The sequence below is a fragment of the Scyliorhinus canicula genome, chromosome 5 (assembly GCF_902713615.1).
Source record: "Scyliorhinus canicula chromosome 5, sScyCan1.1, whole genome shotgun sequence".
NCBI lineage: Eukaryota > Metazoa > Chordata > Chondrichthyes > Carcharhiniformes > Scyliorhinidae > Scyliorhinus > Scyliorhinus canicula.
Window position 1 is genome coordinate 227,937,823 of NC_052150.1, and position 15,441 is coordinate 227,953,263.

At 55.9% G+C, this 15,441-nt stretch overlaps 1 protein-coding gene across 1 annotated transcript in view; it reads right to left on the reverse strand.

The window, feature by feature from the left end:
* LOC119966644 (NFX1-type zinc finger-containing protein 1-like) overlaps positions 1-15,441 on the reverse strand; it is a 76,754-nt gene that overhangs the window by 47,836 nt on the left and 13,477 nt on the right. The window contains exons 3-5 of the mRNA XM_038798687.1: positions 9,998-10,583; positions 7,368-7,502; positions 1,583-1,728 (exon numbers count right to left, since the gene is read on the reverse strand). Coding sequence (XP_038654615.1) covers positions 1,583-1,728; positions 7,368-7,502; positions 9,998-10,583 — 867 coding nt within the window. The remainder of the gene's footprint in view (positions 1-1,582; positions 1,729-7,367; positions 7,503-9,997; positions 10,584-15,441) is intronic.

Here is a 15,441-nt window from a genome sequence, read left to right on the forward strand (position 1 = left end):
CCAGCGCTGACCCTCCGACAGGGCGACTCTCCCCCAGCGCTGACCCTCCGACAGGGCGACTCTCCCCCAGCGCTGACCTTCCGACAGGGCGACTCTCCCCCAGCGCTGACCCTCCGACAGGGCGACTCTCCCCCAGCGCTGACCCTCCGACAGGGCGACTCTCCCCCAGCGCTGACCCTCCGACAGGGCGACTCTCCCCCAGCGCTGACCCTCCGACAGGGCGACTCTCCCCCAGCGCTGACCCTCCGACAGGGCGACCTCTACCCCAGCGCTGACCCTCCGACAGGGCGACTCTCCCCCAGCGCTGTCCCTCCGACAGGGCGACTCTCCCCCAGCGCTGACCCTCCGACAGGGCGACTCCCCCCCAGCGCTGACCCTCCGACAGGGCGACTCTCCCCCAGCGCTGACCCTCCGACAGGGCGACTCTCCCCCAGCGCTGACCCTCCGACAGGGCGACTCTCCCCCAGCGCTGACCCTCCGACAGGGCGACTCTACCCCAGCGCTGACCCTCCGACAGGGCGACTCTCCCCCAGCGCTGACCCTCCGACAGGGCGCCTCCCCCCCAGCGCTGACCCTCCGACAGGGCGACTCCCCCCCAGCGCTGACCCTCCGACAGGGCGACTCTCCCCCAGCGCTGACCCTCCGACAGGGCGACTCCCCCCCAGCGCTGACCCTCCGACAGGGCGACTCCCCCCCAGCGCTGATCCTCCGACAGGGCGACTCTATATAGGGTCACCCTATATAAGATTCTGGTGTGGGATTTGAACCCACAACGTCCTGTCTTAGATGCATGATTGAGCCATGGCTATTTTTATAAAGCAATGTTTTCAATCCCAAACAGAAGCTAGGATAATTTTCTGTTCTCAACGCCACGTCCCAAACAAGATCCTCTCCCCCAATCCACTTTCAGACATCTTTCATTCCCCTACATCGCTGCTTGATTTGGGAGACCACAAATCAGAATCATAGAATCCTGATAGTGCAGGAGGCCATTTGGCCCATCGAGTCTGCACCGACCCTCTAAAAGAGCAGCCTAATCTAGGCCCAATCACCCATCTTGCAACCCCTTATAGAGGCAATTTAGCACGGCCAATCCACCTAACCTGCACATCTTTGGACTGTGGGAGGAAACCGGAGCACCCGGAGGAAGCCCACGCAGACACGGGGAGAACGTGCAGAGTCCGCACAGACAGTCATCCGAGGTTGGATTCGAACCCGGGACCCTGGCGCTGTGAGGCAGCAGTGCTAACCACTGTGCTGCCCACCAATGACAGTACGATGCCAAATTGATGCTAAATTAGGGCTGGTTTTCGAAGGGTTGCAATATTTCACCCGGTGGAGAACACTGAAGAGGTCTTGCGGTCTAGTTGGTACCATTCATGCCTCAGAGCCAGAAACTCCAGGTTCGAATCCCACTCCAGGAACTGTTGGCCGAGCCTTTTAAACTGTGCAAGAGGACAGGGGTGGAGTGCAGATATCGGAGGGTTGAGGGGCTGGAGGAGGACCCCCCCCCCCCCCATCCGTCCTCTGCTACACCCCCACTAGAGGTGGGACTGTGGGAAAACAGAAAGTGGAGGCCCACCTCTTTGAACCTGCGTCTTTGTGCGGGAGTCAGGATCTTCTGCAAAGTGGCTTTGCGAATGGCCTCCAGCGAGAGCATCTTGACCTTCTTGTTTTTAGAATATCCCCCGATGCGCACAACCCCTGTGGCTTTAAACTCTAGTATCCCTGAAAAAGAGAAGGGACACGCGATTACTTACTGGTAGGAGCTGATCTTCAGTGACCACGGCCCTTACACATGGACAAACTGACAATGGAGCAAGTGGAAGCATGGAATCTGGACCCTGTCAACCAGTATCATCCCACAAGATCGGACCTTACCGAGGACTTTACCACATCTATCCTTCACATTCTCCAACCCTGCTACAAATAACAAAGAAAATTACAGCACAGGAACAGGCCCTTCGGCCCTCCAAGCCTGCGCTGACCATGCTGCCCTTCTGAACTAAAGCCCCCTCCCCTTCCGGGGTCCGTATCCCTCTATTCCCATCCTATTCATGTATTTGTCAAGATGCCCCTTAAAAGTCACGGCTGGTACAGGCTTGGAGGGCCGAAGGGCCTGTTCCTGTGCTTTATTGTTCTTTGTCCCTGCTTCCACTACCTGCCCCGGCAGCAAGTTCAAGGCTCCGCACTACCCTCTGTGTACAAAAACCTGCCTCATAGATCTCTAAACCTTGCCCCTCGCACCTTAAACCTATGCCCCCTAATAATTGACTCTCCCACCCTGGGAAAAAGCTTTTGACTATCCACTCTGTCTATGCCCCTCATAATTTTGTAGACCTCTATCAGGTTGCCCCTCAACTTCCGTCGTTCCAGTGAGAACAAACCGAGTTTATTCAACCTCTCCTCATAGCTAATGCCCTCCATACCAGGCAACATCCTGGTAAATCTCTCCTGCACCCTCTCTAACGGCTCCACATCCTTCTGGTAGTGTGGCGACCAGAAATGAACACTATACTCCAAGTGTGGCCTAACTAAGGTTCTATACAGCTGCAATATGATTTGCCAATTCTGAAACTCAATGACCGCTGGTGAAGGCAAGCAGGCCGTATGCCTTCTTGACTACCTTCTCCACCTGCATTGAGAGCTACAGTACAACCTACCCCAACATGGGCTATGCCTACCCTGTGAATTGGATGTATGGAATCATACGACACAGTGAGAGGCTGTTTGACCCATCCAGCCTGTACTGGCCCTTTTGAAAGTCCCACTCCTTTGCTCTTCCCCATAATGCTGCAATGGCTGTGGTGATATGCATCACTGTAGATACACAAGGGGTTAATGTAAGTACACGTAGACGAGCTAGACACTAGATGGAGCACTAGAGACATGACGCACAGACATTCAACCAATAGGTCAGTAAGATAGGACACAACCAATGGGCATTCACGATACACACAGAGGTGACACTACCACAAGAGGGCAATGCACCAACCCATATAAAAAGGACAACACTCAGGATCTTCCTCTTTCCAGTGGAGACACTCAGTGAGTACAGACACAGGGTTGATTCAACATCACACCCACCACGTGGATTGTAGCAGACTGGTTCGTCAGTCTGAGTAGCTATAAAAGGATTAACAGTAGAGTCGAATCCGAGTAGGAGAATTGTTAATAGTTTAATAAACGCGTTGAAGTTATCTCCACGTCTGAACCTTCCTTTGTCAGAGTGCACATCAAGGCAGCAGCTTATGCTACGTCAGGAGCATAACAAGACAATGGCTTTTCCTCTTCCAAACAATTTCCATTTTGTAAGTGACTATAGTTTCCAGGCCTGTGTTTTCGATCATAACAACTTTCAATTTACTGCTGTCCATGTGCCTGTCTGAGAGTCGCTTGAAAGTCCCTAATGACTCTGACTCCACCACCTCTGCTGGCAGTTCATTCCACACACCCACCACTCTCTGTGTAAAGAACCGACCTCTGACATCTCCCCAATACCTTCTTCCAATCACCATAAAATTATGTCCCCTCGTGACAGCCATTTCCCTGGGGAAAAGTCTCTGGCTACCCACTCTATCCATGCCTCTCATCACCGTGTACACCTCTATCAAGTCACCTCTCTGCCTTCTCCACTCCAGTGAGAAAAGCCCTAGCTCCCTCAACCTTTCTACATAAGACATGTCCTCCAGTCCAGGCAGCATCCTGGTAAATCTCCTCTGCACCCTCTCCAAAGCATCCACATCCTTCCAATAATGAGGTGACCAGAACTGGACACAATATTCTAAGTGTGGTCTAACCAGGGTTTTATAAAGCTGCAGCAAAACCTCACGGCTCTTAAACTCAATTCTCCCGTTAATGAAAGCCAACACACCATACGCCTTCTTAACAACCCGATCAACCTGGGTGGCAACTTTGAGGGATCTATGTACGTGGACCCCAAGATCCCTCTGTTCCTCCACACTTCCCAGAATGCTGCCTTTAACCCTGTATTCAGCATTCAAATTCAACTTTCCAAAATGAATCACTTCACATTTATCACGGTTGAACTCCATCTGCCACTTCTCAGTCCAGCTCTGCATCCTGTCAATGTCCTGTTGTAACCTGCAACAGCCCTCAACACTATCTACAACTCCCCCAGCCTTTGTGTCATCGGCAAGCTTACGAACCCACCCTTCCACTTCCTCATCCATTTATAAAAGCCACAAAGAGCAGAGGTCCCAGAACAGATCCCTGCAGGACACCACTGGTCACCGACCTCCAGGCAGAATACTTTCCATCCACTACCACTCGCTGTCTTCTTTCGGCCAGCCATTTCTGTATCCAGACAGCCATATTTCCCTGTATCCCATGCCCCCTAACTTTCTGAATGAGCCTATCATGGGGAACCTTATCAAATGCCTTACTGAAATCCATATACACCATATCCACTGCCCGACCTTCATCAATGTGTCTCGTCACATCCTCAAAGAATTCAATGAGGCTTGTGAGGCATGACCTGGTCCTCACAAAGCCATGCTGACTACCTTTAATCAAACTATGTTTCTCTAAATAATCATACACCCTATCTCTCAGAATCCTTTCCAGTATTTTGCTCAACAGCAGACATCAGACTGACTGGTCTGTAATTCCCAGGGATTTCCCTATTCCCTTTCTTGAATAGGGGAACAACATTAGCCTCCCTCCAATCATCCGGTACTACTCCAGTGGAGAGTGAGGACGCAAAGATCATCGCCAACGGTGCAGCAATCTCCTCCCTCGCTTCCCGTAGTAACCTTGGGTATATCCCATCAGACCCAGGGGACTTATCTATCCTGATGCTTTTCAAAATTTCCAGCACATCCTCCTTCTTAATATAAACCTGATTCACACTGTTCTCATGGGCAACAAGATCCCTCTCTCCAGTGAATACTGAAGCAAAATATTCATTTAGGGCCTCCCCCATCTCCTCAGACTATAGGCACAGGTTCCCTCCACTATCCCTGATCGGCCCGACTCTCACTCTGATCATCCTCTTATTTCTGACATAACTGTCAGAACGCCTCGGGGTTTTCCCTAATCCTTCCCACCAGGGCTTTTACAGTCCAGCTCTCCACAGTCCATTTTTGAGTCCTTCCTGGCTACCTTGTAACCCTCTAGAGCCGAGTCAGATCCTTGCTTCCTCAACCTTACATAAGCTTCCTTCTTCCTCTTGACTAGAAGCTCCACTTCTCTTGTCATCCAAGGCTCCTTCACCGTACCATTCCTTCCTCGTCTCAGTGGGACAAAACTATTCAGCACTCACAGCACGTGCTCCTTAAACAATCCCCACATTACTGTTGTGCATTCCCCCAAGAACAACTGTTCACACGTTATGCTCCTCAGCTCCTGTCTAATAGCAGTATAATTTCCCCTCCCCCAATTAAATACCTTCCCATACTGTCTGTTCCTATCTCTCTCCAGGACTATGGTAAAGGTCAAGGAGTTGTGGTCACTGTCACCGAAATGCTCTCCCACCGAGACATCTGACACCTGGCCTGGTTCGTTGCCGAGCATCAAATCCAATATGGCCTCCCCCCTAGTCGGCCTATCCACATATTGAGTCAGGAATCCTTCCTGTACACACCTGACAAAATCTGCTCCATCCAAACCATTTGCACTAAGGAGGTTCCAGTCAATATTAGGGAAGTTGAAGTCACCCATGACAACAACTCTGTTACTTCAGCACCGTTCCAAGATCTGCCGCCCAATCTGTTCCTCCATCTCTCTGCTGCTATTGGGAGGAGTCTATAGAAAACTCCCAATAAAATGACTGCTCCTTTCTTGTTTCGGACTTCCACCCGTACTGAGTCAGTAGACAAACCCTCCTCAGCTACCTCCTTTTCTGCAGCTGTGATGCACTCCCTTATTAACAGTACCACTCCCCCTCCTCTTTTACTTCCCTCCCTATTCTTCTTAAAACATGTAAACCCCGGAACATCTAACAACCATTCCTGCCCCTGTGAAATCCATGTCTCCGTAATGGCCACAACATCGTAGTTCCAAGTACTGATCCATGCTCTAAGTTCATCTCCCTTATTCCTGACTCTCCTTGCATTGAAACAGACGCACTTTAACCCATTCCACTGAGTGCAACTTTGCCCTATCAACTGTCTATCCTTCCTCACAGACTCGCTGCATACTATTGCTGCCTGTTCAAGAGCTACCCTATCCTCTGATCCATCGCTCTGGTTCCCATCCCCCTGCCAAACTAGTTTGAACCCTCCCAAAGAGCTCTAGCAAACCTCCCGCCCAGGATATTGGTGCCCCTCCAGTTTAGGTGCAATCCGTCCTTCCATGTACAGGTCCCACCTCCCCCAGAAGGTGTCCCAATGATCCACATATCTGAAGCCTTCCCTCCTGCACCAGCCCTGTAGCCACGTGTTCAGCTGCAGTCCCTCTCTGTTCCTTGCCTCACTTGCACGTGGCACCTGTCACAATCCTGAGATCACAACTCTGCTTGTCCTGCTCTTTAGATTCTAACCTAACTCCCTAAAATCACTTTTTAGATCCTCATCCCTTTTCTTAGCTATGTCGTTGGTGCCAATGTGCACCACGACTTCTGGTTGCTCCCCCTCCCCCTTAAGAATCCTGTAGACTCGATCCGAGAGATCCCTGGCCCTGACATACGGGAGGCAACATACCTTTGTGACAGCTGAATCTCCTATCCATTCCCCTAACCATTGAGTCTCCTATCACTATCGCTTTTCTATTCTCCCCCTTCCCTTGAGCCACAGAGCCAGGCTCAATGCGAGAGACCTGGCCGCTAGGGCCTTCCCCCAGTGGGTCATCCTCCCCAACAGCATCGAAAACGGTATACCTGTTTTGAAGGGGAACGGCCACGAGGGATCCCTGCACTGTCTGCCCGTTAGTTTTATTTCCCCTGACTGTAACCCAGCTACTCTTGTCCTGAACCTTGGGTGTGGCTACCTCCCTGTAACGCTTCTCTAATACCCCCTCTACCTCCCGGATTATCCGAAGTTCATCCAGCTCCAGCTCCAGTTCCCTAACACGGTCTCGGAGGAGCTGGAGTTGGGTGCACTTCCCGCAGGTGTAGCCAGAGGGGACACAGGTGGTATCCCTCACCAACCACATCCTACAGGAGGTGCAATTTAGCACGGCCAATCCACCTAACCTGCACATCTTTCTGGGTTGCGGGGGTGAAAGCCACGCAGACACGGGGAGAATGTGCAAACTCCACACGGACAGTGACCCAGAGCCGGGATCGAACCTGGGACCTCAGCGCCGTGAGGCTGCAGGGCTAACCCACCGCGCCACCGTGCTGCCCTTGTTTGTACATTTAAGACTCCACTGTGGTGATGGTGTTACCTGGTAAAGAATCAGCTCACCTTCCAGGAACTGTTCCAGGGCGTGCTTAGTTTTGCAGACGATCAGAATGGGACAGTGATGGCTGGCATCGTTCTGCCAGAGGCTGCGATTGTGTAGCAGGATCTCCACTAACTTCAACCCAAGGAAGCTCTTTCCTATGGTACAGTGGCAAGCAGAGCGCAGGTTACATATCAACAGGCACGCACACGCGTGTACACACAAACGCACGCGCAACACTGCTCCATCGACAGAGCTGCTAGCTTCTCAGTCCAAGATACACCCGAGTTTGTGTCTCTCTCAGTGTCGGGGTGGCCCAATGGGAAACACGCGCCCCATCAAAGAGAGTTCCCAATCTCAAACTAGAGACTTGAGACGCAACCTCAAGACCGATGCACGGAGTGCTTTCCCTCACAGGACGGCGCGGCGCTCGCACTGCTGCCTCACAGCGCCAGGTTCTGTCCCTGCCTCGGGTGACCGTCTGTCTGGAGTTTACACTTTCTCCCCATGTCTGCGTGGGTGTCCTCCGGGTGCTCCGGTTTCCTCCCACGGTCCAAAGGTGCGCAGGTTTGGTGGATTGGCCGTGATAAATTACCCCTTTTGTGTCCAAAACATCAATTGGGGGTTACGGGGAGTCTTTGGAGGGATGGCGTAGATGGAATGGGCCATATGGCTTCCTTCCGCACCATGGGAATTCAACGATATTCCAGGTGGATGTAGAATATCCACGGTACTTTCAAAGTAGAGGCAGTATGGGAGCTCACCCCAGCGCACTAACTTTAAAAAAATATTAATTCACGTGGCGTCACTGGTAATTATTGCACATTCACTTGCCCTCAACAACCGAGCAGCTTGCTGGGCCATTGCTGTGGGATCTGGAGTCACATGTAGGCCAGACCAGGTAAGGGGGGGGGGGGGGCAGTGGTCCCGGTGGATTGGAAATTAGCAAACGTGACACCACTGTTTAAAAAAGGAAGTAGGCAGAGAGCAGGTAATTATAGGCCAGTGAGCTTAACTTCGGTAATAGGGAAGATGCTGGAATCTACCATCAAGGAAGAAATAGAGAGGCATCTAGATAGAAATTGTCCCATTGGGCAGACGCAGCATGGGTTCATAAAGGGCAGGTCATGCCTAACTAATTTAGTGGAATTCTTTGAGGACATTACCAGTGCAGTAGATAATGGGGAGCCAATCGATGTGGTATATCTGGATTTCCAGAAAGCCTTTGATAAGGTGCCACAAAAAAGGTTGCTGCATAAGATAAAGATGCATGGCATTAAGGGTAAAGTAGTAGCATGGATAGAGGATTGGTTAATTAATAGAAAGCAAAGAGTGGGGATTAATGGGTGTTTCTCTTGTTGGCAATCAGTAGCTAGTGGTGTCCCTCAGGGATCCGTGTTGGGCCCACAATTGTTCACAATTTACATAGATGATTTGGAGTTGGGGACCAAGGGCAATGTGTCCAAGTTTGCACACGACACTAAGATGAGTGGTAAAGCAAAAAGTGCAGAGGATACTGGAAGTCTGCAGAGGGATTTGGATAGGTTAAGTGAATGGGCTAAGGTCTGGCAAATGGAATACAATGTTGACAAATGTGAGGTTATCCATTTTGGTAGGAATAACAGCAAATGGGATTATTATTTAAACAATAAAATATTAAAGCATGCTGCTGTGCAGAGAGACCTTGGGTGTGCTAGTGCATGAATCACAGAAAGTTGGTTTACAGGTGCAACAGGTGATTAAGAAGGCAAATGGAATTTTGTCCTTCATTGCTAGAGGGATGGAGTTTAAGAGTAGGGAGGTTATGCTGCAATTGTATAAGGTGTTAGTGAGGCCACATCTGGAGTATTGTGTTCAGTTTTGGTCTCCTTACTTGAGAAAGGACGTACTGGCACTGGAGGGTGTGCAGAGGAGATTCACGAGGTTAATCCCAGAGCTGAAGGGGTTGGATTACGAGGATAGGTTGAGTAGACTGGGACTGTACTCGTTGGAATTTAGAAGGATGAGGGGGGATCTTATCGAAACATTTAAAATTATGAAGGGAATAGATAGGATAGATGCGGGCAGGTTGTTTCCACTGGCGGGTGACAGCAGAACTAGGGGACATAGCCTTCAAAATAAGGGGAAGTAGATTTAGGACTGAGTTTAGGAGGAACTTCTTCACCCAAAGGGTTGTGAATCGATGGAATTCCTTGCCCAGTGAAGCAGTTGAGGCTCCTTCATTACATGTTTTTAAGGTAAAGATAGATCGTTTTTTGAAGAATAAAGGGATTAAGGGTTATGGTGTTCGGGCCGGAAAGTGGAGCTGAGTCCACAAAAGATCAGCCATGATCTAATTGAATGGCGGAGCAGGCTCGAGGGGCCAGATGGCCTACTCCTGCTCCTAGTTCTTATGTTCTTATGTTCTTATTTCCTTCCCTAACAGACATTGCTGAGCCAGATGGGTTTTTGAGATATTCCGATAGGCTCACCATTGCAGAGATCAGTTTCACTGTCTGCACCCTTTCCCACCGCGCTTTCTATTCTATCATCTTGCGCCTTTTTAATAAATGACTACCCCGAACCTCGACCTTTAGGCCCCGCCAATCAGAACCAATGTCTAGTTCCCTATCCGTTTACTCTGAGGGACAGACAGATAACCACAGCCACCCACCTGTTCCAGGAGGGCCCTGGATTAGTGCAAACTCCCGCTTGAGGGCTTTCTGAAGGGCCTTGAGCTGGGATCTGTCAAAATGATTCAGCCATCGCAGAGACCGGAAATCTTGCTTAAATGGATTGACTTTGTACATCTCCTGCTCTGCGAGGTGGTCACTTTGTCCCACCGGCCTGCCCCTCTCCTGTACGGCATCCAGGCCCTTGTCAGCTGGCTCGCTGGCCCTGCTGCTGAAGCCGACAGCCTCCAACCCTGGGCCTGGGCCTAGGCTCTCCTCCGCAGCCTGGAGTTGGTGATCTCTGATAGGGATAAACACTTCCCCGGGCCCGGGGTTGGAGTTTCTCTCTGCTGCTGGATGATACTCCTCTGCGATGTTCCCGTCACCCTCGACAAGGCGGATAGATTCCTCTGTCCACATTCTCTCTTCTGATAGATTCACTTCCTCTGCTGTTCCTGCAGAACTAACACCATCCTCCATCGGATCTAACAACAACTCCTCCATCAGGTGGCCCTGTTCCTCCAGAAGGGTCCGTTCCAACCCTGGCTCCACCAATGAGCTAATGTCCTCCTGCACATCACCTTCCACCTAGAAATAAAAGCAAAATGAGGGTCCACATACTTTGGAACATCTCAAGGGTGTGAGGGAGTGAGGGAGTTAGGAGCAGTGAGGGAGTTAGGAGCAGAGTGGGAGTGAGGGAGTTAGGGAGCAGTGAGGGAGTTAGGAGCAGAGTGGGACTGAGGGAGTGAGGGAGTTAGGAGCAGAGTGGGAGTGAGGGAGGTAGGAGCAGAGTGGGAGTGAGGGAGTTAGGAGCAGAGTGGGATTGAGGGAGTGAGGGAGCAGAGTGGGAGTTCGTGAGTTCGGAGCAGAGTGGGAGTGAGGGAGTTAGGAGCAGAGTGGGAGTGAGGGAGTTAGGAGCAGTGAGGGAGTTAGGAGCAGAGTGGGAGTGAGGGAGTTAGGGAGCAGTGAGGGAGTTAGGGAGCAGTGAGGGAGTTAGGAGCAGTGAGGGAGTTAGGAGCAGAGTGGGAGTGAGGGAGTTAGGAGCAGAGTGGGACTGAGGGAGTTAGGAGCAGAGTGGGAGTGAGGGAGTTAGGAGCAGAGTGGGAGTGAGGGAGTTAGGAGCAGAGTGGGATTGAGGGAGTGAGGGAGCAGAGTGGGAGTTCGGGAGTTCGGAGCAGAGTGGGAGTGAGGGAGTTAGGAGCAGAGTGGGAGTGAGGGAGTTAGGAGCAGTGAGGGAGTTAGGAGCAGAGTGGGAGTGAGTGAGTTAGGAGCAGAGTGGGAGTGAGTGAGTTAGGAGCAGAGTGGGAGTGAGGGAGTGAGGAGCAGAGTGGGAGTGAGGGAGTGAGGAGCAGAGTGGGAGTGAGGGAGTTAGGAGCAGAGTGGGACGTGTGAGGAGTTAGGAGCAGAGTGGGACTGAGGGAGTGAGGAGCAGAGTGGGAGTGAGGGAGTTAGGAGCAGAGTGGGACTGAGGGAGTTAGGAGCAGAGTGGGAGTGAGGGAGTGAGGAGCAGAGTGGGAGTGAGGGAGTGAGGAGCAGAGTGGGAGTGAGGGAGTAAGGAGCAGAGTGGGAGTGAGAGAGTTAGGAGCAGAATGGGAGTGAGGGAGTTAGGAGCAGAGTGGGAGTGAGGGAGTGAGGTGCAGAGTGGGAGTGAGGGAGTTAGGAGCAGAGTGGGAGTGAGGGAGTTAGGAGCAGAGTGGGAGTGAGGGAGTTAGGAGCAGAGTGGGAGTGAGGGAGTGCGGTGCAGAGTGGGACTGAGGGAGTGCGGTGCAGAGTGGGACTGAGGGAGTTAGGAGCAGAGTGGGAGTGAGGGAGTGAGGTGCAGAGTGGGACTGAGGGAGTTAGGAGCAGAGTGGGAGTGAGGGAGTGAGGAGCAGAGTGGGAGTGAGGGAGTGAGGAGCAGAGTGGGAGTGAGGGACGTCGAGGAGCAGAGTGGGAGTGAGGGAGCTAGGAGCAGAGTGGGAGTGAGGGGAGTTAGGAGCAGAGTGGGAGTGAGGGAGTTAGGAGCAGAGTGGGAGTTCGGGAGTTCGGAGCAGAATGGGAGTGAGGGAGTTAGGAGCAGAGTGGGAGTGAGGAGCAGAGTGGGAGTGAGGGAGTGAGGAGCAGAGTGGGAGTGAGGGAGTTAGGGAGCAGAGTGGGAGTGAGGGAGTTAGGAGCAGAGGGGATGTGAGGGAGTTAGGAGCAGAGTGGTAGTGAGGGAGTTAGGAGCAGAGTGGGAGTGAGGGAGTTAGGAGCAGAGTGGGAGTGAGGGAGTTAGGAGCAGTGAGGGAGTTAGGAGCAGAGTGGGAGTGAGGGAGTTAGGAGCAGAGTGGGAGTGAGGGAGTTAGGAGCAGAGTGGGAGTGAGGGAGTTAGGAGCAGAGTGGGAGTGAGGGAGTTAGGAGCAGAGTGGGAGTGAGGGAGTTAGGAGCAGAGTGGGAGTGAGGGAGTGAGGTGCAGAGTGGGACTGAGGGAAGGTTAGGAGCAGAGTGGGAGTGAGGGAGTTAGGAGCAGAGTGGGAGTGAGGGAGTTAGGAGCAGAGTGGGAGTGAGGGAGTGAGGAGCAGAGTGGGAGCGAGGAGTTAGGAGCAGAGTGGGAGTGAGGGAGTTAGGAGCAGAGTGGGAGCGAGGGAGTTAGGAGCAGAGTGGGAGTGAGGGAGTTAGGAGCAGAGTGGGACGGAGGGAGTGATCGAGCCAGTCCCACAATTCAATATCATGGCCGACCAGATTGTGTCTCAACTCCACTCTGCCGCCACCCCATCATCATCATGTGAGAACAAAGGATCTTTATCTTATTTTATCTTTTTTTTAAATCTTACCTTATTGGAGAGGACTCTCTCCTGTTCGGGGTTGGTAGAGGGCAGTATGTCCGGCGTGTACGAGCGGATGGTCAGGGAAGAGCGGGAGCGAGTGGCTGCGGGGGGAGCGAGTGGCTGCGGGGGGAGCGAGTGGCTGCGGGGGGAGCGAGTGCTGCGGGGGAGCGAGTGGCTGCGGGGGGAGCGAGTGGCTGCGGGGGGAGCGAGTGGCTGCGGGGGGCGCGACGTGGCTGCGGGGGGAGCGAGTGGCTGCGGGGGGAGCGAGTGGCTGCGGGGGGGAGCGAGTGGCTGCGGGGGGAGCGAGTGGCTGCGGGGGGAGCGAGTGGCTGCGGGGGGAGCGAGTCGGCTGCGGGGGGAGCGAGCGGCTGCGGGGGGAGCGACGTGGCTGCGGGGGGAGCGAGCGGCTGCGGGGGGGAGCGAGCGGGCTGCAGGAGGGGAGCGAGTGGCTGCGGGGGGAGGCGAGGGCTGCGGGGGGCGGGTGGAGCGAGTGGCTGCGGGGGGAGCGAGTGGCTGCGGGGGAGCGAGTGGCTGCGGAGGAGCGAGTGGCTGCGGAGGGGAGCGAGTGGCTGCGGAGGGAGCGGAGTGGCTGCGGGGGGAGCGAGTGGGCGGGGGGAGCGAGTGGCTGCGGGGAGGGGAGGGAGGAGCGAGTGGCTGCGGGGGGAGCGAGTGGCTGCGGGGGGAGCGAGTGGCTGCGGGGGGAGCGAGTGGCTGCGGGGGGAGCGAGTGGCTGCGGGGGGAGCGAGTGGCTGCGGGGGGAGCGAGTGGCTGCGGGGGGGAGCGAGTGGCTGCGGGGGGGGAGCGAGTGGCTGCGGAGGGAGCGAGTGGCTGCGGGGGGAGCGAGTGGCTGCGGGGGGAGCGAGTGGCTGCGGGGGGAGCGAGTGGCTGCGGGGGGAGCGAGTGGCTGCGGGGGGAGCGAGTGGCTGCGGGGGGAGCGAGTGGCTGCGGGGGGAGCGAGTGGTGCGGGGGGGGGGGCGAGTGCTGCGGGGGGAGCGAGTGGCTGCGGGGGGAGCGAGTGGCTGCGGGGGGAGCGAGTGGCTGCGGGGGGGAGCGAGTGGCTGCGGGGGGAGCGAGTGGCTGCGGGGGGAGCGGAGTGGCTGCGGGGGGAGCGAGGGCGGGGGGGGAGCGAGTGGCTGCGGGGGGAGCGAGTGGCTGCGGGGGGGAGCGAGTGGCTGCGGGGGGAGCGAGTGGCTGCGGGGGGAGCGAGTGGCTGCGGAGGGAGCGAGTGGCTGCGGAGGGAGCGAGTGGCTGCGGGGGGAGGAGTGATGGGCTGCGGGGGGGCGAGTGGCTGCGGGGGGAGCGAGTGGCTGCGGGGGGAGCGAGTGGCTGCGGAGGGAGCGAGCGGCTGCGGAGGGAGCGAGTGGCTGCGGGGGGAGCGAGTGGCTGCGGGGGCGGGGGAGCGAGTGGGCTGCGGGGGGAGCGAGTGGCTGCGGAGGGAGCGAGTGGCTGCGGGAGGGAGCGAGTGGCTGCGGGGGGAGCGAGTGGCTGCGGGGGGAGCGAGTGGCTGCGGGGGGAGCGAGTGGCTGCGGGGGGAGCGAGTGGCTGCGGAGGGAGCGAGTGGCTGCGGAGGGAGCGAGTGGCTGCGGAGGGAGCGATGGCTGCGGAGGGAGCGAGGGCTGCGGGGAGAGGGAGCGAGGGCTGCGGAGAGGGAGCGAGGGCTGCGGAGAGGGAGCGAGGGCTGCGGGGAGGGAGCGAGGGCTGCGGGGAGGGAGCGAGGGCTGCGGGGGGAGCGAGCGGCTGGGGGGGAGCGAGCGGCTGCGGGGGGGGGGAGCGAGCGGCTGCGGGGGGAGCGAGGGCTGCGGGGGGAGGCGAGCGGCTGCGGGGGGAGCGAGCGGCTGGGGGGAGCGAGCGGCTGCGGGGGGAGCGAGCGGCTGCGGGGGGAGCGAGGGCTGGGGGGGGGGAGCGAGGGCTGCGGAGAGGGAGCGAGGGCTGCGGAGAGGGAGCGAGGGCTGCGGAGGGAGCGAGGGCTGCGGAGGGAGCGAGGGCTGCGGAGAGGGAGCGAGGGCCTGCGGGGGGAGCGAGTGGCTGCGGGGGGAGCGAGTGGCTGCGGTGGGGAGCGAGTGGTGCGGAGGAGCGAGTGGCTGCGGAGGGAGCGAGTGGCGCGGAGGGAGCGATTGGCTGCAGGGGGGAGCGAGTGGCTGCGGGGGGAGCGAGTGGCTGCGGAGGGACGCGAGTGGCTGCGGGGGATGCGAGGGCTGCGGGGGGACGCGAGTGTCTGCGGGGGGAGCGAGTGGCTGCAGGGGGAGCGAGTGGCTGCGGAGGGAGCGAGTGGCTGCGGAGGGAGCTTCTGAGACCGAGCCCTATCCAGGTAAAGCTCATGTTTCGAGGCACCTCACCAAGGCCAGGGTGAGTGTGTTTGTTTGAGGGGGTGGACCACCGATGTGAGCGCTGCTCGGGGGAGCCCCCACGCACACGCACATGCACAGACGCACACGCACAGACGCACAATATTCTGGTCCTTTTCTCAGCTGGTGGGTTTCTGAGGGTCCTTTTTCAACACCATGGCGGCGATCATTATTATTATTATTCTGGGGCAGCACGGTGGCTCAGTGGTTAGCATTGCTGCCTCACGGCGCTGAGGTCCCAGGTTCGATCCCGGCTCTGGGTCACTGCCCGTATGGAATTTGCACATTCTCCCCGTGTCTGCGTGGGTTTCGCCC